This window comes from Rhinolophus sinicus, linkage group LG10, assembly GCF_036562045.2.
Source record: "Rhinolophus sinicus isolate RSC01 linkage group LG10, ASM3656204v1, whole genome shotgun sequence".
Lineage (NCBI taxonomy): Eukaryota > Metazoa > Chordata > Mammalia > Chiroptera > Rhinolophidae > Rhinolophus > Rhinolophus sinicus.
Genome location: NC_133759.1, coordinates 39,467,191 through 39,492,112, shown reverse-complemented (window position 1 = coordinate 39,492,112; position 24,922 = coordinate 39,467,191). Strand labels below are relative to the sequence as shown.

The 24,922-nt window shown below is 41.3% G+C and overlaps 2 protein-coding genes across 2 annotated transcripts in view; one reads left to right on the top strand and one right to left on the bottom strand.

The window, feature by feature from the left end:
- Nucleotides 1-22,167, top strand: part of TFDP2 (transcription factor Dp-2) — a 186,638-nt gene extending 164,471 nt beyond the window's left edge. Inside the window, exon 12 of the mRNA XM_074312942.1 lies at nt 21,044-22,167. Coding sequence (XP_074169043.1) covers nt 21,044-21,123 — 80 coding nt within the window. The 3' untranslated portion in view covers nt 21,124-22,167. The remainder of the gene's footprint in view (nt 1-21,043) is intronic.
- Nucleotides 9,428-24,922, bottom strand: part of ATP1B3 (ATPase Na+/K+ transporting subunit beta 3) — a 39,799-nt gene continuing 24,304 nt past the window's right edge. The window contains exons 3-7 of the mRNA XM_019747205.2: nt 24,139-24,246; nt 18,863-19,050; nt 16,592-16,645; nt 12,992-13,078; nt 9,428-10,101 (exon numbers count right to left, since the gene is read on the bottom strand). Coding sequence (XP_019602764.2) covers nt 9,928-10,101; nt 12,992-13,078; nt 16,592-16,645; nt 18,863-19,050; nt 24,139-24,246 — 611 coding nt within the window. The 3' untranslated portion in view covers nt 9,428-9,927. The remainder of the gene's footprint in view (nt 10,102-12,991; nt 13,079-16,591; nt 16,646-18,862; nt 19,051-24,138; nt 24,247-24,922) is intronic.

The following is a 24,922-nucleotide window of genomic DNA, read 5'->3' as shown; positions in this document are numbered from 1 at the left end:
TTGAAAGGACAACAACTTGACTTGGATGGAGCTGATGAGTCCTGGGAAAAACACACTACTGTTCCCCAATAAAGTTCTGTTCCCCTTCTCCAATAAAAAAATCTTTAAAAAACAAAACAAAATGGCAACTGAACTTGGAGCTGGGCTGCACCCGCCACAATTAGATTGAAGGACAACGACTTGGAGCTGATGGACCCTGGAGAAACACACCGTTCCCCAATTAAAAAATAAATGAATAAGTAAATAAATAACGTTTGTTATGCAGGAGTCTCATCTTTGTAAAATCAAGGCCTAGGACAGTAGCTGATACATAATGCTAGGTTCAGTCTTTTTTTTCCTTTTTTTCCTTGCTCACATTCTTTTTGTTGTTGTTTAGGTTCAGTCTTTATTGAGTGGATAAATAAATGAATAAGTGAATTCTACACTCTTTCAAAGTATGCTGACCTTTTGGTTAGTTTTGAATAACCACATTGCTCTCACCTGGGTGATCTGACCAAAGCCTGGGTAAGTCTGAAAAACTGGCTTTTACTACCTCATGTTCTTGTTTCTGCTGGACTGAGTCCGGAGGACGAGATGAAAAGAGTGAAAAGTTACAAAGGTGTGGCATTTGCCTGGCTTTAGAAGTTAAATGGGTGGTAGCAGAAAATAAACTGATCCAAGCAGAAAAAACCTGACTCTTAGGAAGAGGGAGAGGGCACCAGACTTCAGTCAGTCACTCCACCTCTGGGCCCTTGTCCAACAACCAACAGACTGGTTTTCCAACCAGCCCAGGCCCCTGCAGACTGTACCCTTTCTCTCCCCACCCAGGAAGGTTAGTGGTTTATTTTCGATAAGCCAGGAAGAGACTGTGGTAATTGGAGGGCACATACCATTGATAAGTCCCAAGACAATATGGTCTGTGTTTCAAATATGGGAATGCTTGTTTCATTCCCCCCCTCCACCCCCAGTCAGTACCAGGTAGTTCTGTCTGCTCGGTGCGGCCATGAACATGCTCGTTCTAACTGGCAGCTGCTGGGTTTTTGCGTTCTCAAGTGTGGGCAGCTGTTAACAAGAGAACACTTGCCCAGAGAAGCCAGTGAACATGGGAGGGAAAAGAGCTTCTTATATAGTCAAAAACAGATGACTAACAACTACAGCAAGAAGTCCGTAATACTTGCAGCTGTTTACCATGTGAGTTTATCTATAATGGCTCCTCAGGAGAAGCTCAAGCAGTAGAGAAGGCAAGTGACTATATGCCAAGGTCATGAGGAGACCAAATCACTTGCACAGAGGATCTCAACTCTGGAGTTCGGGCCAGGGCTGTCCCCACCCAATCTTTGTATCCAGGGAGGGAAATGCCTTAAATGCCAGAGAGACCAACAGGAGGCATCGGGCCACTGCTCCAGCTTGAGTTCTGAGGCGCTTGTGAAACATTCACCCCCCGCCCCCATCCTTAAGTTCAAAGTCATGTTTGAGATCCCTGGTTTAAAAGGTGAATCGAGACCAGGAACAGTCACTCAGAAGCCCATTTCAAAAGGGCTTCTGGGCCAGGCACACAGTCTGTTTTCCTTCTACTTTTTGGATCCATAGGTACGTGTTTTCCCGAAAATAAGACCTAGCTGAACAATCAGTTCTAATGCGTTTTTTAGAGCAAAAATTAATATAAGACATATATATATAATATATAATATATAGCAGAAATTAATATAAGACACATATATATAATATATAATATATATAATATATATAATATATGTATATAATATACATATATTAGATTATATATATTACATATATAATATATTATAATATATTGTATTATAGATCCAGTCTTATAGTAAAATAAGACTGGGTCTTTTATATTAATTTTTGCTCCAAAAGACACATTAGAGCTGATTGTCCGGCTAAGTCTTATTTTCGGGGAAACACAGTATAGTCACAGGCCAGGGCTGTATGTCTCTTGGAGCAAAACTCTTTCAGCCATTGGTTTGTAAGTTGAATTAGCGACTAATTTTTGATTGAGCAAGACGCTTCTACACTGCTCCAGGGAACTGCCACAAACCCTGGGCAAGTCTCCCACGCTGAGAAGCTGGCTCTGGCTCCAGACACAGATACTGCTGTGGTCAGAGTGCAGGAAATATGCCTGGGCAAATGAGGACTCCTGGGGCTGGAGCATGAAACACAGGAGGGAAGAGAGAAAAACTGTCCCCAAATACTAATCTTTAACAATAATGAACTGCTACGACATATAGCACTAATTGCCAGGCACTAGTCTAAGCACTTAGCCCTATTTAACAAAACAAAAACTCTGAGAAACAGAGTGGTTAAGTTGTTGTCCAAGGTCACACAGCTTGAGCAAGGGGCAGAGAAAGGATTTAAAACCAAGCAGGCTAGCTCCAGATTCGGTTCTTAGACTAGAGTCGATCGAAGCCTCTCCGGCGCAGTCTTCGAATCCGGCAAGTGTATAGCAAGTTGTATACCAACAAATCCAGGTTTAAATGGATTGTCATTTGGCACAGAGTTAGTGGTAGGGGTGGGAGGTGATCAGTTATCTGGCTTTAGAGGAGAACAAGCCCAGTTCTAAGATCTGTGCAGTTTGAACAGTTGCACAGGACAGAAAAACTAAGGCCCAGGACAAAGCCCTTCTATCTCCCACCCCCATCTTTTCCAAGGGGGGCAATCTTACGGAAGTGGGGTTCCAGCAGATGGCATCTGAAGGTGGCATAGCTATGCCGACAAGTCTCCTGTGTTTGCCTCCTCACCCACCTCTTGACCTTGGGGGTTTGTTTCTCAGGCAGCCTCTCTCCACATGGTGGCCTGCAGGATTCCTCACTGTCCTCCAGGCCTCGGTAAGCGCTTCTGACCAATGTTCTAACCAGTCCTGGGGTCTCCTCTCTTGGGGGACCAGCCTGAGTCACATGCTACCCCTCCACCTACCAGTGTGGCTGGGAAGAACATATGCCAATGAGGTCATCTGCATCCAGTCAGTGGGGCAGCCCCCCCGGGACCGTGCTGAGAGTAGGCCCAGCAGGAATGGGTCAGGGCAGGCAGAAGCCGCGGGCAGCCCCATGTACCCATAGCCGTCTCGCTGGAGAAAACTCTTTAAAGCAAAAGCATTTGTGTTTTGGCAGCAGCGTTGTTTTAGAGTGCTATTGTGAAGTTAAAGGCCGAGGACAGTGAAGTGAAACATGGGGTAGGGTGAGTGCTTATAGAAAGACTCACACTTCAATACCAAGTTGAAATGCTGGAATCCATGGGACGGCAGGTCTGGAGCAAAGGCCTCAACCCCCAGTGTGGGCTCCACTAAAAGGCCAGAGGGTCCTGGGCTCTTGCCGCACTTCAGTTTCCATCCTTACAGAATGGCAGCCTCAACTCTGCCCTCCTTGCCCCGCAGGCCTTTCAGGATAAGCTATGAATGTGAAAGTGCTTTGCCCTAGGTGGGAGTGCTAAATTCTGAGGAAAACCCCCAAGGAACTAGAGCAAATTTAATATGGCCATTAGTCGGTACCACTGATGACAGGTGCCTCGAGCGCCTTGGACTGCGGGATGTGGGGTGTTATCCTGGGCTCAGTCTGAGGGGAGGAGACTAAAGGCCACCAGAGTGCAGGTTCCTGCACTCAAGGGGCTGACAGTCACAACAGAGAGAAAATACACTTTGCAGACGTGATACTTCAGTGTCACAAACCAGCATGAAAGATCAAGTCTGAACTGAAGACGGAAGCGCTGGCCAGCAAAGGACAGATCTCCGACTAGAGCAGGCCAACTTCAAGCCACTTGTCCCTGGGCAGGACAGTGGCAGCGAAGAGGCACAGCAGGAGCCTGGCCGCGTGAGTGAACACCAGCACTACCTGGGGGAGCACCGCTCATTTAGGAGTCACACAAAATATGGCAACAGAGCACAGGGAGACAGGTTAGAAGGGCGACAGGCCATCCTCTGAGGACTGGACTTGGTGTGTGTGTACTCTGACGGTTCAGAGAACAGTCTCTGCCCATCTTCTGCGTGGCCCGGGCCACCCCTCATCAGGAGCATCATCATAGAAGACATCCCCAAGCCCATCCAGACTGTCAAGGGAACATGGGCCATGGCTGCCGGGTTGCATCTGCAGTTTCTCAACACAGGAGGAAGCTGCTAGTCGGGGTTCCTCTAGTAAAGCGGCCAGAGATCTGGGGCTCCCTGAATTTGGTTGATACCTGGGGTCTGTTACGGAACCACCTCACTCCAGACGCCTCATTAGCAAACTCCCTCAGACGCACTGCGGGACAGACCCGCTTTACGTTAGCCACTTCTCTGCGGTGTCTGGGTGAGGGTCAAAGCACTGTGTTAGGGTTTCAAGGTGCCCTTGCACTACTTTTTTATTTTTTTTTTTAAAGATTTTATTGGGGAAGGGGAACAGGACTTTATTGGGGACTTATTTTATTGGGGAACAGTGTGTACTTCCAGGCCTTTCTTCCAAGTCGTCTTTTTCAATCTTAGTTGTGGAGGGTGCCGTTCAGCTTCAGGTTGTTGTCGTTTCAGTCTTAGTTGTGGAGGGCGCAGCTCAGCTCCAGGTCCAGTTGCCGTTTTCTAGTTGCAGGGGGCATAGCCCACCGTCCCTTGTGGGAGTCGAACTGGCAACCTTGTGGTTGAGAGGACACGCTCCAACCAACTGAGCCATCCGGGAGCTCAGCGGCAGCTCAGCTCAAGGTGCCGTGTTCAATCTTAGTTGCAGGGGGCGAAGCCCACCATCCCTTGCGGGACTCAAGGAGTTGAACCGGCAACCTGGTGGTTGAGAGCCCACTGGCCCATATGGGAATCGAACCGGCAGCCTTCAGACTTAGGAGCATGGAGCTCTAACCGCCTGAGCCACCGGGCCGGCCCCCTTGCACTACTTTTAAACCCTAATATCTTTGTTTCTTATACTTGGAACACACCTATAAACACAGTATTTTCTGCCAACTTACATGGATTTTAAAATTCTACTTGCTACACAGGCTAACCTTCTTGTCCATGGGAGAGATTTGTTATGGATCAGATGGAATCTTCTACAATCCTTTCTGGTCTTAGAGTATTTGTAAACAGCACGTGTCCTTGAGGTCCTGTGTGTAGGCAGGGCGACTGCCATCCCTCTGGGTGGCTCCGGACTTAAAGGAATTTATGATCAGTTCCAACTTGTCTCCTCGGAAAGAGGCTCCACAGACCGGCTGACTGTTGGCTGCGAGCCAGCCCAGCCTACCTGGGGACAGCGTGCAGACGAGCACACAGGCCTGCTCTGGCCTCAGCCCTTAGCTTCCAGAGCCCATCACCATGAAAGAGCCTCCCTGACGTAGTTTCTGCCTGGCTGTAGTTGCAGTTGCTAGGTTGTAGCCGCCCGGAGGGCAGGGATCTTGTTTTGATCCCCAGTGTATCCCAAGGTCCTAGTACAGTGTCTGGCACACACTGGTTACTTAATAAACTTTTTATTTTTTTAAAACAAATGAGTCCATTCCTTCTAAGGGCTGGTAACAATTTTGCATAGTTTTCTTCACTGATGAAGTGAGTCCCTTTCATTGTCAAGCTGGTGGCCTTCAGAAGCTTACCTTTCATTCAGTTGGGACAAAGGGTGTGGTGGTAAGGACCTTGTTAATGGCCAGGCCTGTACCATGCCATCCTCAGGAGGCTGGACCCAGGGCTCCAGGCCCGTGTCCTCCCACAGGGCCACAGGAGAGAACAAAACCCGGGAAAACAGCCCCTCCGTGCCCAGGCCCTGCCTGCTGTGCAGGGTGGCCTCGTCTAGCTGCAGGCCAGGGGCTCACAACCCAGGGCTCATTGCCTCTTCAACCTCTGTGAATGTTATTTCACAGCTGAACAAGTGTCTGGCCTAGGCCTTTCTCTTCTCAGACCCTATTTCCTCCCTGCTTTGCCCTGGCTCTGAATTCCAGACCCTGCACTTGACCCTGATGGAACACGAAGAACCTTGTGCTCGTACGTGGTCCTCAGGGCAGCAGCACCTGGGAGCTGGTGAGGATTGCAGATCTCAGGCCTCACCCCACGTCGCTGAATCAGCACGTGCATTTTAAACAGTCTCCCTTGGGGAATCACAGACACACTACTTCTGAGAAGTACTGGGTTGGAGGGCATCATCTTGAGAAAATGGCCGTATTGGCTTTCTGTTTGCTGCCACAACAAATGACCACAAATTTCGTGGCTTCAGATGACACTCATTTATCTCCTGATTCTGTGGTCAGCAGTCGGGGGTCAGTGGGGCTCCACTGGGCTCTCCTCTGGAGCCTCGGGGGCAATAACCCCCTTCATCTTCAAGAGAGCAAGAGTGTATCTCCAGTCGTCATGCTTCAGATCTGAGTTCTGCTTCAGGCTCCCAGGATTACATCACGCCCTCTGGATAATCCAGGATAATCTCTATTTTAAGGCCAACTGATTGGTAAACTTATCTTCAAAGTCCCTCTTGCCACCTGATTACATAACCACAGGCACGACGCCAGAGGCAATAGGTCCAAATCGGGACCCACCCTCTCAGAAGGGTACCCCTAAGTGCTCTCACCGAGTTTTTCCTGGGAACTAGTTTTACAGCACATGTCTGTTGGCTTCTGTAGCTGCGACACCCCATCTGCTTCCGACTCCCTGGCCCTTCGCTCCATGCATGAGCCACTGCCTGCCCTTCACCCGGCCATACAGTAGTGTCTCTCACATCGTAATTCCCACCCATGAGAGCTCTTCTCTGAGGGTGCACAGAATTCTGCAGGAAAGTCCACCCTTGCCACACCAGCCCCAGCCGTCTTCAGCCACCTGGAAGGACCACAAGGAAGGACCATGGCTAATGACAAAGAAGATGGAAGCCCATGCCTGTCACTTCCTGTCACCCCTCACTCTCTCGGCTCCTACATTTGCTGGGGCTGTGACCTGCAGGACAGACACAGCAGAAGCACGAGCGTCAGCAGGAAGTGGAGGGTTCACGCCAGGTTCAGCAGAGGTAGCAGCCCAGCCTCCCAGGGCCTCTTGCCACAAGCGGGACTGCAGACTCTTCCAATTGCAGACTAATACTTGAATGGATAGAGTGATCCTGTTTTCAAACAAATCCAGAACTAAGTTTTGTTCCTGTTTTTCATGCTTAAATACCAGCCCTACCAGTCCTGTCTCCAAAGTGAATTTTGATTTTGTTTCTAGAAAGTCCATCCTCAGTGGACAAATCCTGCCACTTTTGACAATGGTCAGACTGTACTTCAGGCTCCTGAAAGCAAACCCAAAAACCATTCCTGGAAAATTCGGAAGGATGAAACATGATAGCATAATTGGTCTAAAGGGGCTTATTTGAAGGACAATAGTCCCTGGAATGTGAGAAAATTGGTTTGTTCAAAAAGCAAACACACTGCTTTCCAGTCATGCCTGATCTATCTTTGCAACCAACAGCCTGAACGAAGGCTTTCCTGTGGAAATTCTCCCTTCCTGAAGCACTGGCCCACGCTGCAGGCTGATCTGTGAGGAGCACACGAGGATACACTGCTCAAAACGCAACCCCTCCAGAGAGGGAACCAGTGCATCTGCAAAACTCTCAAATCAATTTAGCAAACTCTGTTCAGTTTCCTTTAAACTCCTACTCAACAACTACTACTAAAGCAAAAGCCAAGTGAAATAAAAAATTCCATGTGGATGGTTTCAAATTCACATTTGTGACCCCTCCTTCCATACAAACCTGGGCACTAAGGTTAGAGGTAGGCAGACAGCAGACTGCTAATTTCTGCCACACTTTCCTCAATGAGCGACAATTGCTTCAAGTCGGGAACAAAACTGCAACTGCACCCTGCATTCCCAGCTACCAGGAAGGAAACACTCCTGAGGGAGGGTGCCCTTTATTCCTAGCCAAACTCTTCATCGTCCCATACAGACCCAGCTCCTTCCCACTCTCCCCTCTACAAAACGCTGCCTGTGTTTTGGAACCTTTTCAGTGTTTCAGATTGGAGAGACCTACAGAACAATCCAGCCCAATCCCCGCTGCACAGCCCCGGTAACATAACTGCCTTAACACACACCACAAACTCTCAGAGCCTGTCCCCTCCTAGTTTAAGATCTCCAAGAGACCTGTTCAAAATGTCTTTTCATCTCTGTATCCTCTGAGTCTGGCAAATCATTCCTTGGCACGTAGCAGGCCTGTGATAAATAGTTGTTAAAACTCCCCTAATTTCAATGAAAACAGCCAGGAAGTTGGGCTGATCAACTAAGGGCAGATGGCAGTCCAGCGGAAGCATGCCCAAACTTCTGAACCAAGGACGCACAGATGATTTACTGCCGTATGTGTACACGTCCCATTTTTCTCTCCAAACCCCACTCCTCCACTCTGGGTATCTCAATTCTTGTTAGAATCTGAGAACTAGTTTGCTTTTATCTAAGTGCATTAAAACAGAAATTCAAGCCATACTATACTTCAAAATACACAAAAATAGAAATTGAATCAATACTTCATAATATGGATTTCACAGAAGCCAAAGTTGACAGCTGCTGAGAGAACCTGTTCGTACTGGGCCGACGGAAGTGATGTCCTAGCTGACACTGCTCTAGCACCACAGCATTTTTCCATCCTTCTTTTACACACTTCATTAAAAGACAGGGTAGAGAGGAAAATCAAAGCCCAGAAAAGGTTTGCTTTATTAACAACTCCAAGAATCACTTTCTTCAGTTGCAAAGAATTCTAAAAGGAAAAAAAAATCTGTTATCACTAAGCTCTCGGTGACAGAGCAACAAGCAGAGCTCGGATGGGGCCGAGTGCCCACCACCAAAGAAAGCACAGAGGCTGTGTGGCACACGGAGGCCCATCTGGCCAGCCAAGGCCACCCAGAGCACTCGTGTTTTCTCTAGAAAGTCATTCCTGAGCCAGCTGGGTTGGGTCCCACTCCTCCTGACTTGCGCCAACACAAAGACAACCTCAAAAATATCAGCTTTGCCTTTTTAAGGAGAAAATAACAAAACAAAAAAGAAAAAAGAAAGTCTTTAAAAAACCAGAGATCATACAGGGAGCACACATTTTTCAAGAGGAGAAAATACCTCACATTACGACAAAGAATCACACTAAACACCTAAGACTGAAGGAGGAAATATTTCATGGCACCAAGCAAATGCTGAAATTAAACTGGTTGGAAACCGTGAATAAGTTCCATGTTTTATATTTCACAATTTATATTTTTTATTAGAGTCCACACAGACTGCTAAATAAAAGCAGTAAACAAGATATTTCACAAACTATTATACAATTTAAGTCTTAGGAATTTAATTTCATAAAAAAATTAGGTGCATCTTCATACTGGGTAACTAAAAATGCTGTTTCATCTATGGTCTACCCGCTTTTGTAAGAGATTTAAAGCATTAAAAACAATCTCATAACTTTTTTTACGTTTTACAACAGAAAGTTTGTGTTCTTAATCATAAAGAGCCACAGACTAATTCAGCATGTAAAAAATAACTTTACAAAAAACTCAAGACAACCTTTCAAATCCACATTTATTATTTTTTCTTCCTCACGTACAGAACCTCCAACACAACACATTTTTTGCAGCTATAAAGTCATTTTGTTGGTCAGGTACCATTTTATCCCTAAAACTTTGCTGGCATCAAAATATGACAGTTAACCAGTGTTAAATCTATAAAATATTTACATAGCACAGCACATTAAGCTTTAGACACTTGGCAAATTAAACCACATAAAAACAGGACAAGACCCCCATTCTCCATGTTCAGAATCAGGTGTTCACGGTCCCTATCTGGTGACTGTACAATGGTTCCAAAAGGCAGCAGAGGCAACAGGCAGTTACTTCAGAGGACTTTGAACACTATGATCTGGCAGCACTTTAGGATGTTACCCCAGTGTCATGTACCACCCCACCTTTCTCTAAGGCAGGCTCAAAATTCTAGAATGTCAGGTCCAGCTGATACAAAATGAAGACAGACAATACAACATTTACTCTGTGGAGACCTCCTAACTCCTACTGTGCATGCATTGCGATTTTGAACACAACTCGTCCTAAAAACTTGTCACGATCATCATGGTTTCTTAGGTTAGGTGAGTCCTCAATCTTGCACTCGACTGTTACTTCTCTTGAGGTACTATTAGAACCAAAGCCGAGCTGGAGAGCAACTAATGGCTGCAGATACTTCGCCTGGCAAATAAAGGAAAATACATTAGTTCAAATTCTATAGTAACTTCACCTACACTTTTTATCAAGAGTGGGTTTATTCTGTAAAATTTTAAAACCAACAAGACTTTTATCTGTTAATTAGATCTATTCTTTTTTTTTAAATAATAATTTTTTAAAAACTTTTATTTAAGTGTGTCTTTCCAGGACCCATCAGCTCTAAATCAAGTAGTTGTTTCAATCTAGTTGTGGAGGGCACAGCTCACAGTGGCCCATGCGGGGATTGAACTGGCAACCTTGTTGTTAAGAGCACCGCGCTCTAACCAACTGAGCTAACCAGTGCCCCCAGATCTATTATTTTCTATTCTCTTTTTTTCTTGAAACTGGGTGTTCATTTATTTTCACTTAATTTTTCCTGATAAAAGTGTTTATGGCTATCACTTTTCCCGAGCACTGCTTTAAACATATCCCATGGGTTTTAATTTGTTGTGTTTTACTCTTATTTTTTAGATATTCCATAATCTTGGTTTGAATTTCCCTTCACCCAAAAGATGTTTAATAGGTTTCCACTCCCTCCCTTTTGCAAGGGCCCTTTTATTTTAATAATATCTATCTAGTTTTATTGCATCATGGTCAGAAATTATCATTTGTAATATATTTCTACTTTATGGTACTTTAGGATGCATTTTTAATAAATTTTTGTAACTGTTCCAGGAGCGCACAAGAAGAATATGTATTGTATTACCTATATATATTTGGTAAATATGCATATGATCGCCCTTACTGATTATGTTATTTAGGTCTCCTAGATACCTATTTATGATTGCTGTGTAAGTTGGTGCAAATATACTCAGTTGCTTTACTATCACTGTGCTTTCTAAATACAATTCTTCACTAAAAAGGAACTAGAGGCTGCTTGCAAAGCCAGGACAGGGAAGGTACAAAGTGAACCTGGAATATCTAGTGGTGCCAGAAAGTAACGAAGTGCTCAAAGAATCATGGGGGCATGTCAAAAGGACAGGGGAGGGGCCGGCCCGGTGGCTCAGGCGGTTAGAGCTCCATGCTCCTAACTCCAAAGGCTACCCGTTCGATACCCACATGGGCCAGTGGGCTCTCAACCACAAAATTGCCAGTTCAATTCCTCGAGTCCCACAAGGGATGGTGGGCTCTGCCCCCTGCAACTAAGATTGAACACGGCACCTTGAGCTGAGCTGCCTCCCAGATGGCTCAGTTGGTTGGAGCGCGTCCTCTCAACCACGAGGTTGCCGGTTCGATTCCCGCAAGGGATGGTGGGCTGTGCCCCCTGCAACTAGAAACGGCAACTGGACCTGGAGCTGAGCTGCGCCCTCTGCAACTAAGATTGAAAGGACAATAACTTGAAGCTGAACGGCACCCTCCACAACTAAGATTGAAAGGACAACAACTTGCCTTGGAAAAAAGTCCCGGAAGTACACACTGTTCCCCAATAAAGTCCTGTTCCCTTTCCCCAATAAAATCTTTAAAAAAAAAAAAAAGGACAGGGAGCCAGCCTGAATGTCTCCCATCAGCCAAATGTGGAACAATTTTAGCACCAAAATAAATGATTTTAACAGATTATAATCCCTGAATAAGAATCCAAGAAAATATACTGATATAAATAAATAATAAAGGGTGGAGAAAAAAGAGCTCTTTCTTATAATGCCAACTAGTAAATGGAAAAAGGAAAGATGGAATTAGAAAAAAATTTGGGAACAATCCTACTGTTAACTGATTCAGGCAAGATCAATCGACAAATGCTTAGGCTATGGGAGAATCAGAATTTTATACTTTTGATCTTATCAAATACAAAGGAAAACAACAGTAACTTTACAGTGGAGAAACCTGGCTGACACCACCATAAATAACCAAGTGTTCAGGGTTACCCTCACCACTAACGGGACTACTCAAAACTATGTTCATCCTGACATACTGTTCTAAAAAAGACATAACGTTTTTCTGAGGCAGACCTGCCAAAAATATACAGCTGATACTTAATCATGAAAGACATCAGACAAACTCAAATTGAGGAAGACAAACAAAACAAGCCAAAATAGGCCTGTATTTGTTTTTGAAGAGTACAAGGGCATGAGACAGACAGACTGAGGAAATGTTCAGTTTATAGGTGACTAGGGTGATATCTAGGACCCTAGGAAAACACTTCTTCTTTTCCAATAAAGGACATTACGAGAACCACAGGTACAATCTTAACAAGGTCTATAATAATACTGGATAATAGTGCTCTGATGTTAATTTCCTTTGATAACTGTATTATGGTTACATAAGATAATGTCCTTATTTTTAGGAAATAACACTCAAGCATTTAGTATAAAGAGACACCATGTTTGTAACTTAGTCCCAAATGGTTCAGAGGAAAAAATTATATATAAGTGGAGACTGATAAATGAGGTAAAATATTAACATTTGGGAAATCTGCGTAAAGGGTCTATAGGAATTCTTTCTATTATTCCAGCCCCTTTAAGCTTGAAATCGTTTCAAAATAAAAAGTTTTATAAGTATATATACAGTATGATCTTCATTTTATAACATGATATATATATATATATATATATACTTAAAGAAAAACATGCAAGAAATTAGACTACGATACAGTTATCTCTGGGTAATGAGCTTTATTTCCTTACTACTACTTTATGTTCTCTAAACAAGCACATCCCAAATAATGAGAGAGAAAATGGTATTTTCTGCTTGCGCTTTGTGTTTTGAATTGTAGATTGTAGACTCTCGATTTGCCATTAACATTTGTATTTAAAAACCAGAGTACATGATGCACAGGTTACACAGGCCATCCGTCTACTATATCAGACAAGGGATATTTTAATAGAGATGCGCCAATTTCCCAAGAGTCACAACCACTTTAAAACTTTAAAATACTTACGTGCAGTTTTTTCCCATAATATGGAAAATATTTTAAGTCTATAATTCCATCAGGAGGATAAACTGATAGAGTTACGTTTCCAGCATTCTAAAGTTGAAAGGAAAAAACAGACAAATGCTTTTTAGGTCCTAAAAAACAATTGTAAAAGCATATTTATATTAAAGCAAGTATCGATTAAAAATAGTATGGAAAAGTACAATGCTGCTCCAAATGCATTCATTACAAGTGTATTTTTTGAGAAGAGAATTGCTCATCTTGATTTGATCCCTTTGACAAACTATCCTGATTCTTTTTACATTTCCTGGGGTACCCCATGTTTCCCCTCAAGAGTCCCCACCAGATCTATTCATGCACGCTCTGTAAAATCTTATGTGCCTTCCAACTACCAAATGCATTCATACTATTTATTAGTTATCTCTAGTTTTCTTCTTAATAAGCAACTTATGAAAATTCTCATGAACACCTTCTGAATAGGCCTAATTTTAATTACTGTAATTTTAACATATATACTAAGTAGGTAACAAATAGACAACAATGATTAAATCAGTGGCAAGTTTACTGAGCACTAATTAAAACATTACTAAACACCTGAATTCTAGACATGAATACACTAGTTTCTGTTTTTGAAAGCACACATGAAACACTACAGCAAAACTAAGAATCTCTTCTGAGAAGTCCTACTCTTTATTCCATTTACCTGTCATGAAGTAGTATATGCACATGGGGGGGGGGGGAGAGAAACACACAGACAAGTGACACAGCACCCCACAAAAAGGGCATCTTCTAATGATCCACATCAAAGACATGTGGAAAGAGCAGGAGATAACAAGGCTAAGAGAAACTATAGAAGCCATTTTTCAATCACTTATTCAAATACTACCCTAACATTTGTACTCCTTAATTAAAAAACAAGCGTTTTAAACCTAAAACTCTAGCATTTTATATCAGAGAAAAAACAATCACTTTCATATGAGAGTTTTTCTGCATCAATGGCTTTTGTATGTAACCTAGTTTTCTTTAATATATGAGCGGAATTCACAGAAACAGAGATGTTCCCCAAAATGTAAACGAGGCTTTCTTTAGGTTGCAGTTCACTGAGCATCTCAGTATGTATTTCGTCAGATACCACACTGAACTGATATTTACCTTATTTAGGCCTAAGAACCCTTAAGAGCGCAGCATCAATTTTATAGAGAGAAGAACTGAGGCTCAGAATCAAGGTCATATGCTCTCGATCCCCAGATGTAACAGACTCTTAACTGCTCTCTTGGTTTGTACCTAAACCATGTTGTCAGGCTTTTACTTACACTTGTATTTTATACCTTCTGTGAAAATAAACATTTAGAAATTGTGAAATACTGAAATGTGTTTCTGAATAATGAGGAGATACTTTAGGGTGAAGCACAAATGCCGTAGTTTTCTAAGTATATAAATGGCACCATATTGGAAATTATGAGCAACTAAGTCCAAGAATTACTATGAACAGTCACTAAGTCCTACTGAAAACAAAACAGTTTTAAAGTTAATGTATTTTGTTTCTTTAATACAATCAGCATCTGTAAACTACTCCAAGGTTAGGTACCAAACTTTCTAAGCAGTGATACAATCTCTAGGTAGCATTCATCAATTTTTTTCTTCTACATTTTCCCAGATTTTCTCGTATCTGATTCATTTTTATAAGAAAATACCAAAAAACAAACAAAAAACTAATGACATAAATGAATATTATGTCTTTTGCAAGAACCATCCTTTTAATTAATATAAATTAAAAGCCACCCCTTAGAGCACATTCTGTCACTAGTGTTTATGCAGTAAATGTTTCCATCTGTTCTGCAGAGCCATACCTCTAAAATTTAGGGACACTGCCTGATTACTTCTTTTTGACTAGCTTAGGAGTAAAATGCAATATAAACATTTCTTCCAATTTCGTGTTGTTTTCTAACAAGGATATTCCACAACTAAATAAAACAAAACTCCATCTATTTTGATTAGTTTATGCACTTTACATATAACTCTTCAAAGCAAAAGGAACAGCAATTTGAAATCTGGGTCATTAAGACCAGGATTTTTCATCGATGTTTTCCCCCCAACTAGTCCAGAAGCAAAGGAACCATAATAAATAGATAAACAAGGAGACAAATTCATTTAAAACCCTAAGGGATGAGTTACATGGAGTTTACACTGGCCAAAGGTTTATAAAACTGAAATCTAAGGAAAGGGTTAGTTTAAAGCTTTTGCCCTTATGGCCTAAAAGCGTGTCTTCTTGGTGGTGGTGGTGGGTCCATAGAACCACCATTCCAAGCTTATCTATGCAGTCTGCTCATAGGCAAAGGCAGAAGCTCCTGCATACTGGGACACTGTCATGAAATTAGCACTTCTACATGGCCGCGGCCTAGCACTCAAGCCTCAGCAACTTTCTATTGGAAAGACTTGCAAGCAAGGAATTTCACTGTTATACACACAGCTTCTAAAATGTATCCTGTAGCTGTAATGTTTTCTTTTGTCTTAAGAGATGTTCACTAGATTTTCAGTATTTGTTTATCAAGAAAAGTTTGGCTTTGCTGCTGAGCTGAATATAGCATAAGACGTGATAAGCTGAATTGCCTATGGTCACACATGTACACTTCCATCCAGATAAGAAATCACAAACCTCCCGCCTTTTCACTGAACTCTTAAGTGAGTAAATACTCAAAAGAAACTAATCAGGAAAAGCTAAAGCAGGAATACTCAGTGTGGGCCCCAGAGCAGTAGGCGTCACCATTACTTGGAAACTTTAATTAGAAATGCACATTTTGGGCCTCACCCCAGACCAACAGAGTTAGAAACTGTGGAATGGGACCGAATAAGCCCTCCACGTGCTTCTGATACATGACGGAATCTGAGAACCACTGAGCAAGAAGTTTCTGCCCAAATAAGAAATCCATTCATGGTAAAAGGAATTAGCCTTTTTCACAAACAAATTTATATTTTAATGTAGTATTGCAAAATACGTCTGACACATAATTGGAGTTGGAATGTTAATATTTTGCACAAGGATAAAATAAATTTAGAACTTAAAAGTTTCTCCTCAGAACTCTTACCCATCATTTACATATTTGTCTGAGTTGCACTTGCAGCGTGGAGAGAAAACAAAAGAAGTTATGAGATGAAAACTGCACAGCACTCTTTAAAAAAATAAAGTAGGGACAAGAAAGAAAAACATTGCCTCTACCTTAAGGAAAATGTACCATATTTCATTAAATCTCAGATGCCACTGATATACATCAATTTATGTACTGTTAAGAAAAAAAAAATCTTATGATATACTGTTAAGATACCATCAATTATAAGGCCAACCCCAATCTGTGTTATGAAGCTAGAAAACAAAAAGTGAACTTTAGAATTAATGAAATATGTATAGTATGTAGAACTGTGAAGGCAATGTGTGTGACATCAAATGCACATGGAAAACACATCTTTGAATTATCATAAGCAAACAGAGAAGGGCTACCCCCAAAGGACTTTAAAAATGTGACAGGGAAAAAAATGACAAACTCATTAGACTTAAGTATTAAGATACATTAAAGCTTAACAGAGTTGAGCTATTTTTTGAATACTAACCTTTTGAGGAGAGCAGTGTATCCTTGGTTTTCCTTGAGGCTTTAATCCAATTATCTAAGGTAAAGAAATATTAATTGAAACATCACAAATATATACAACAGAACTTTTCCGCCTGGGGGCCAGGGTGCAAGGGTTGGGATGAATACTAACTGAGCATTAAACCCTGTTACCTGTGTCTTTTACATTAATTTTATTTTAGAGGATTAGAACGGACTTTTCAAAATATCAACTAGCTATCTCATTACCCTAAACTGGGGCAATTTAGAAAATAAATCAGTTACCAAAGAATTGACCAAAACATAGCATTGCCGTTTGTTACCCTTAAAATAAAAACAACCAGAAAACTATATTTCATGAAATATATGAAAAAACAATGCAAACAATAATTGCAGAAGCATACTATTGTATTGTTTTTCACGAAAACCTAATAGCTCACAATTCCCAACATATTCCCATAACACGTCCACAGAGCCTGACCATATTCCACCTGTCTGTTCCACAAAATGCATCCATTGGGAAGAATCCCATTTGAAGACTCCTATAGCACCATGTGCATCTACTTCTATCGAATGAGGCTACTTTCATGTTTGTAGTTGATAACTAACTCTTGTATGAATGTTTAACAGATATTTATCAATCTATTTCGTGAGATTTTTGGCATTTTTAATTTACATGCATTTTACATGTGAATGCTTATAAAATGTAAATATTCCTCCCAAAAGACAAATATTGTAGCAAGCTAAATAACAATATCAACAGCAATAACTATTCTTGCCCATATAATGACTTTGGAACAAAACACCCTGGGATTCAATTCCCTGCTAGGCAATGCACACCTCGTTACGGACCTGTTTGTACCTGATGTTGTCTTCCTGTCATTCCCTGCAAAGCCACGCTCCTACTCTCAGCAAATATAATGTCAGGCCCTCATCGTTCAGAGTACATAATTGAGAAAAAAATAAACCCAGAAAGTTGGTCCTGTGGGAGGACTCAAACTTCTGTCGGCTTTCTATGGAACAGGTTTCCCAGCAATCCCATTGTCCCAAAGACACTCCTAGGAGTCCGGGACTACAAAAGGCATCTCTGTCAAAGTGAACAAATGTAATTTATCTTACAAGCTAGATCTTCTAGTTTCACATTACTTTTGGCTTACGTTGCTAACCTTAATTCTTAACAGTCTTGCTGAAACATCCCTCGGTCATTCATTAAGCACCTGCTCTGTGTCAGGCCACGTTCCAGAATGCTATCTACAGAGAGCTGTGGGGTAATGAGGACTGTCTTTGTCCACTGGAGAAGGGAAAGAAGGAGAGGCCGGAGGTGTCAGTCTGGGCACCTCAGGATCTAGCCGGCTCTCCCTATAAACTCCTTTTTTTAGCAATGCCAACTTCCGAAGACTAAAATTTTACTTTTCTTAGGGATGGTAGCAATTTGCTGATTGGAGGGTGACGTTAGTGATATGTGAACTCATGATCTTGAGAGATCTACACACATTTTTAAGAAACTGCCTTTTCTCTGAGTAAATGACCAGGAACAACCACTTTTCAAGGGAAGACCTTGCAGGCCTCGAAAGGATAACTGTACCAAACACAATTCTGCAGTGCAGTATTTATAGAGCAGCCCTAACAGTGGGGTTAGGAGCCACAGAAGGGAAGCAGCTTCCTTTGCACAATGACCCTAAGCCATTATCACACAGGGAGAGGACATCAGCTTCCTGATTTGCTAGTGGCTATATAATGCGGGTACTTCTTGTGCACAACACAGCAAATGCTGCTAACTTGGGCTACAACTGCAACACCCCACCGAGCTCATAACAATGCAACTCTACTTGTAGTTCTACTATTTAGCTGTGAATTCGTATAACAATATGCTTTCCTACTACCTATTCAGAACAAGTTAAATAAGCTAAAACGTCATATATTTCCCCATGGGATTTGAAATTACTTTACAGTACAGGATTCAAAGATGGGCACTGCACATTAACAAAACCATGCTTTGGGCATGACAACCAGAACACCTGCCCCTTGAAACATTAATTATGCCTAAATGCATATAACTATCTCCAAAAGGGAAAAGGAGTAGTTTCACTCCCCAAACCGTGATGCATTGGTGAACCAATCTTGGTTTTTGGTTTGTATTAATTTTTCCAAAGGTCAATTAAGATCACTGTTAGCCTTTTACAAAAGCTATCCCCAAAATGAGAGAACATTTAATGAGTAGTTACCGACTTCTTACTAGAGGGCATTAGGAAAAGGCAGCCAAAGATGTACATACCCTGTTCATTTTCACCAGAATACAAGGGTACCCTCTGGAGTAGCCAAAGTTAGGATCCTTCACGCCATTGCAGTCTGCAAGTAAGGCAGCAACAGGAAACTGACACGCAACATAGACGGGACCCTTCTGTTCAAAAAGTACTCCATCAGGACAGTCTCTGAGATTCTTCTGTTCTTCTACACCATATGCTAAAAAGGAAACATATGTGCATGTAGATCAGCCAAAAAAGATCTTAAACACAACCAGGAATATATCACCTTTGAACAACATCTTTGAAGACAAAAACAGCAATGCTAACTACTAGGTAATGTGCAGGGAAAGAATGTTGTGTCTGTTCCTTTAACTTTTAACAGCCATCTAGTGCTCTAAAGTGTACTGCATTTCAACAGTGGCTTATAGATCAATCTCTTTTGTCACCATTAGGTGGTGCCAGCCATAGCTATAGCATTGTCTGAATGCCTTCTATGCTCCTGGCCCAAGATACAATGGTGAGGACATAAAAGGGCACTGCCCTTATGGAGCTTACAGTGCAGTAGGTAAGACAGGTGTTAAGTATAAAATCATAACCAAAGGGTCTGAAGATACACAGTGCTATGGCAGTCTACCCTACGGGAACTGCAATAGCTGAGAGCGACTGTTAGCTTAGAAGAACGTGTTTTTAGCAGAGATGGAGGTATAATTAGACTGATTCAAAAGCGATAAAGGAGTAAAATGGGTACAACTTGGAGATGGGGAAGTGGAGAAGAAATCTATAGTGGTTTTTCAAATGCCTGCACTGCACGGGCCCAGTGTTAGGCAAAAGTGGCACAACAGTGAGACGCTGACGTGGGCCCTGCTCGCCACGAGCTTAGTGTATTGAAGAGACTCACTAGTAGCAGGTCATAGGTATATGCTGAACAGCTATGGTACACACCTGAAACTGATAGAATGTTGTGTGTTAGCTAGATTTTTTAATAAAAATCCTTCAAAAAATAAGTTAATATATGATGCAATAAATAGTGCCTCAAAAAGAACTTCTGGTGTGTGGGTGTAGCTGGTACCAAAAAAACGCCACTAAGACGAATTCAACCAAAACAGGAACTAAAATTTCAAGGGAAATGCATTTAAAAGGAAGTGTCAACCCAATTCTTTTGAGGTATTAAAAATGGCTGTACTTATTTTAAAGGGGGAAGGTCATTTAGAACTTAACTTGTCAAGGATATAAATTGTAAATGCCTCCAAAACAAAATTTGAATTCAACTATTCTGTTTGCGTCTGTATATAATTTGTAAATGTGAGATAATTTTCTACCTCCAGATACCGTGCTTCCCCCAAAATAAGACCTAGCCGGACCATCAGCTCTAATGCTCTTATTATAGTAAAACAAGACCAGGTCTTATATTCATTTTTGCTCCAAAAGATGCATTAGAGCTGATGGTCTGGCTAGGTCTTAATCAGGGAAACACGGGAAGTACGGATAAAATTAAAGGCAAGCATTTGTAAGGATTGGGTATTCTAACATTCTCAGAAACATAGAAACTAACTCAAATGCTTTTCAAGTTCACATGATGTAAAATTAATCCATAGGAAATAAAAGCTATCTTAAGTTTGCTGGTTTAAGTAAACCAGACATGTCTTTATCTTACCTGGTTTTTACAAAAATAAGTTTGTGTTAATTGACTTTGATGTCTATGAAAAATGTTTCTAGAGATTATAAAATATCCAAGCTAAAAGAATGCTAATTGCTTACTTCTTAGTTTTCATTAGAAGATGAAGTTTTAAGGGTTAAAATCTCTCTCTCTCTCTCTCTCTCTCTCTCTATATATATATATATATATATATGAATAACTTTGTGGAATTCCAGAAGGGTCCCTGGAACACATCAAAAGACTTGAAACCACGTGGGAAGCATTGTAAAACAAGTGATGAAAACTTCTAGGGTATATTGTATAGGTAAACAATGGTAGTAAATTAAACAAATCCTCAGGCCTATGGAAAACCCAAGACAGCCGCTTGGTTCTTCCTCGCTCCCCATTTTTCCGGTTTTTGCATTCCTTTGTGATCACAGTGCATTTAAGCTGAACTTAGATGAAGGAACTTACGAACTGACATTATTGAAAGGAGATTATCTTACTCTACTGCCAGGGTTTGAATAGTCACTTTAAAAAAATGCCAAGTTGCAGTAACTCCTTCCTTTCACAGGGAGCTCCCAGGAGACAGAGACTTTAAAGATCATTGACTGCCACCTAGAGATTTTGTTTATTGGAAAGGACATCAAATAAGAGACACTCTTCAACCTCACTGGAAAGGTCCTATTAGGTACCTAACTGCAAAAGTGGACATCAACTCCTGTTTACAGACATCAAGGACGCCCTGAGGACCAGAAAGGGTAGACACCAGAGGTAGACAGCTATCCCAAGACGTCAACAAGGCCTGTATACCTATGGACTGATACTGAACCCAAAATCCATGTTGTTTGGTTTTTACCTATTTGCTAATGATACAGTAATAGCCATACTTGTTCTTTGGGTTTTTTAATATAGCCCAACTGTTTATCATTAATGAACATGTATAACTGTTAATACTGTTTTCATGGCTATGTAAAGATGCTATGTACTAGATACTAAATACAGAATGAGACAGAAGGCAAAACTCAGATCATGATAATTCACAGGATAGAAATGATCCAGTGTTTTTTTGTGTGCAATTAAGCCCATTAAGACCCGACTGCCTTCCATTTACCTGTCCTTCCCTTTCGGGGGAAAATTTGGCCTCAGCTCAGATCCCATGGATACGGTACTGCCCCATCCCCAATGTTCACCAAGACGACGTCAATACTGAGACTTCCTAGGAATGAGCCTTCCTAGCACTGTGAGACCACACTACCCAACCAAAAGGTTGGTCATCAATGTATCCTATGGATTGATTTATAACCAAATGAGGGGAACTGTGGATGAAAAAAGAAGTTCTATAGAAAGTAACCTCACAGGGTGATCTGATCATAAATTCCTAACTGGGCAGGTCAGGGTGGTTAGTCATGCCCAGGCATATACCTCCTCTAGTGAAAGGTTTTAAGCCACCCTGTCCATTGTTCTTATGCATCTAGGTTAACTGTTGAGTATCAGAAGTGATACCCCTTGATGTGGTAATTAATCCTCAAGAGCGCACATAATTTTAACTATCCTGTTATCCAGTCCCTGTGTTGCTTCCTGCCACCTCCATGTAATCTTCCTTCTGTTCCCTCAAATGCATAAAAGAAACTGCAAAACTGTTATTTTCTGGAGCATCTGAGATCTTGTTCCTGGAATGTATCACCAATTTGGCTGAAATAAACTCTTACAAAAATTCTCTACAGGTTTGAACGTTTCTTAGGTCAACACAGGTTACAGTTACGTGCCACTTAATGACAGGGGTCTGTTCTGAGAAATGCACCCTTAGGCGAATCCATCACTGCGCGAACATCTAGAGTGCACTTACACAAACCTAGATGGCAGGGCCTACACACACACAGGCTGGATGGTAGAGCCTATTGCTCCGGAGGGGAGGGAAAATTGTGTTTCCTCTGCCCTTCTGGGTTTTTGGCTGAGACATCCCTATAATAAAAGACAGATTAACAGGAGAAAAACAAACAAAAGTTTAATAACATGTATACCTCCTGTATACATGGGAGAGACCCAGGAAAACTGAGTAACTGGCCAAAATGGCTGAAGCCACCACCTTAAATACCATCTTCAGCTGAAGATAAAAGATGATGTTGGGGGGAGTCAATTTCGGGAGGTTACCTGGAAAAGCACAGTAAACAAGGGTAAGGTTGTTATGCAGATTTGCTTCTGTCTTCTGTATTGATAAGAGTTTCTAGAGATAAGGTCAACCACCTTACAAAGGGAGACTTCCCTTACTAAGGTAAAGGTCTTTTACAAAGGGTAACTTCTACTTGGTTTTTAAGATCTGCAACCCTGACGGCTATTTCTTAAAATTAACGCATCTAAAATAATCCTTATGTCAGAGCCATAATTTGGAGCGACTAATTCCGTGTTGCCTTACGGCTCCTAGGCCACAAACTCGTACAGCGTGTTACTGTACTGAATACTGTAGGCAAGCGTAACCCGATGTTTGTGTAACGCGTCGCGCTACGACCCCGTGACGGCTACTGTGACACGAGGCAATAGGAATGTTCCATCTCCATCATCATCTTATGGGACCACCACGGTATATGCAGTCATTGAGCTCTAAGGGAAAAGGTAAGATAATAGAGATTTGAGTAGAGGTTGGAAATAATTATCCAGCAGGCTTGCCAGGCAGCAGACAGGTCCATTTGAGGGAGGTGATCAAGTATTCACAGAGCTAATGAGTCTTGCTGGAAATCTTTCTCTAAGGAAGTGCTTCATCCAGGAATTTTATGGCTTCATCCATTTGTAATTTATGACAAACAGACTGAGGCAAGGGATTTTAGAGTACTACCGGAAAGAGTGAAAGAGAAATAAAAAAACATGGAATCAAGCTTGATAAGAAGGAAAGTTGGGGGTGAGGGGTTGGGGTAAGACAAAAGGGTCAGCGAGAACGGAAGTCCCAATGAAGTCGAAGAGCAGTGAGGGGAAGTTAAAACAAGCCAACTAGGATGACAGATTATGTTAGGAAAGTCTCGATCAGCACTTTTGCCAAGAGTCCGACGTGTTCTGAGGAATGCCTGTCGGTGCGTGTGGCTGAGGAAGAGGTGAGGCGATCAAGAACCAAGCGGCCAGAGAATCTGATGATTATTCATGCGAATGCTAATACCATGGAGTTCGGCCAAGCAAAACATGAGGACAAAACTGGGCTGGCTCAGCTAGTAGAGAAAGCGTTACAACTGGGAACTCCAAAAAACTCAGAACTGATACATTTTTTTAAAAAACAATAAAAACAATTCCTAGTCCCCCCAACAAGCAAGACACTGGATCCGAAAGATCTAAATATTTAGAGACATTAATTTATATAATATAGTTTTAGTCTATTACTCAAATACTTTCCATTTTAATGCAGATGTTATGTCAATGAACTTACTCATGTACTTATTATAAGATAGAAATATGAAATCAACTGCTTGTTAGGCTTAGACCCCTGTCTTTCCATAAGTTAGAATATTATGACTAATCATAAAATCTACTTACAAGTCCTCTCACTTGACTGTGTTTAACAGAAAAGAAAAAAAGAAAAAGGTGAAATAAATTCTAAGAATGATGTACCTAAACACAATCATAATTTGGTACTAGTTTTTTCTAACTAAAAACTTTTGCCTTGCTCTAAGAAAACATACTTACGCTTTAGAAACTTCTTAAGGTCTTCAATGTACCCCTTATAGGACTCTGGATCAGACATACTGAATGAGTATTCCAATGCAGTCACTGGTTTTGGAAAAACCGTAAGTCCTATAAAGACATAAAATAAAAAGGGGGAAATTAACAGCAGCAAATTCCTTCTCTCCTTCCCTCTCTTTACTCTTATCCCTGAAAGGCAGATCTTAGTAAATCATGTGTTCACAAGTAGGTTGAAATGATCAAGCACTTCCCACTTCTGACTATGCAGGTCATCTACAATGGAAGACAATTCCAAATCCACAAAATCAACTCAGACATTACCAATTAAAAACCTCCCTAAATCTGACTGGCTACATTTATAATTACTCTGTTCCATACTTTAAAAGATACAAAGTTTTACTTTGTACTTTCTATATTCATTTTTTTCTAACAAATATTTTTATGTTTTGCCAATTTACCATTAATAGAGAAAAATTTTAGCAGATCAAAATCTAAGCACTTTTGTCATTCCAATTACAGCTGTATGGAAACATTCATAAAGAAAGCTTACCTTATTCAGTGAAAGAGGCCCATATAATTTTTAACGCTATGGTTAAATATTCTTCCTTCAATAAACACTGCCTTATAAAATGAGATTTTCTCATACTGAATTTGGAGTATAACCACCAACAATATCATATCAGGAGTCAATACCCATGTATATAGAACATGTTGCATGAGTTTATTAATAGAAAATGTAAGCATATTTATCTGTAGGAAACATAATCAAGCTTCCATTTTTAATATA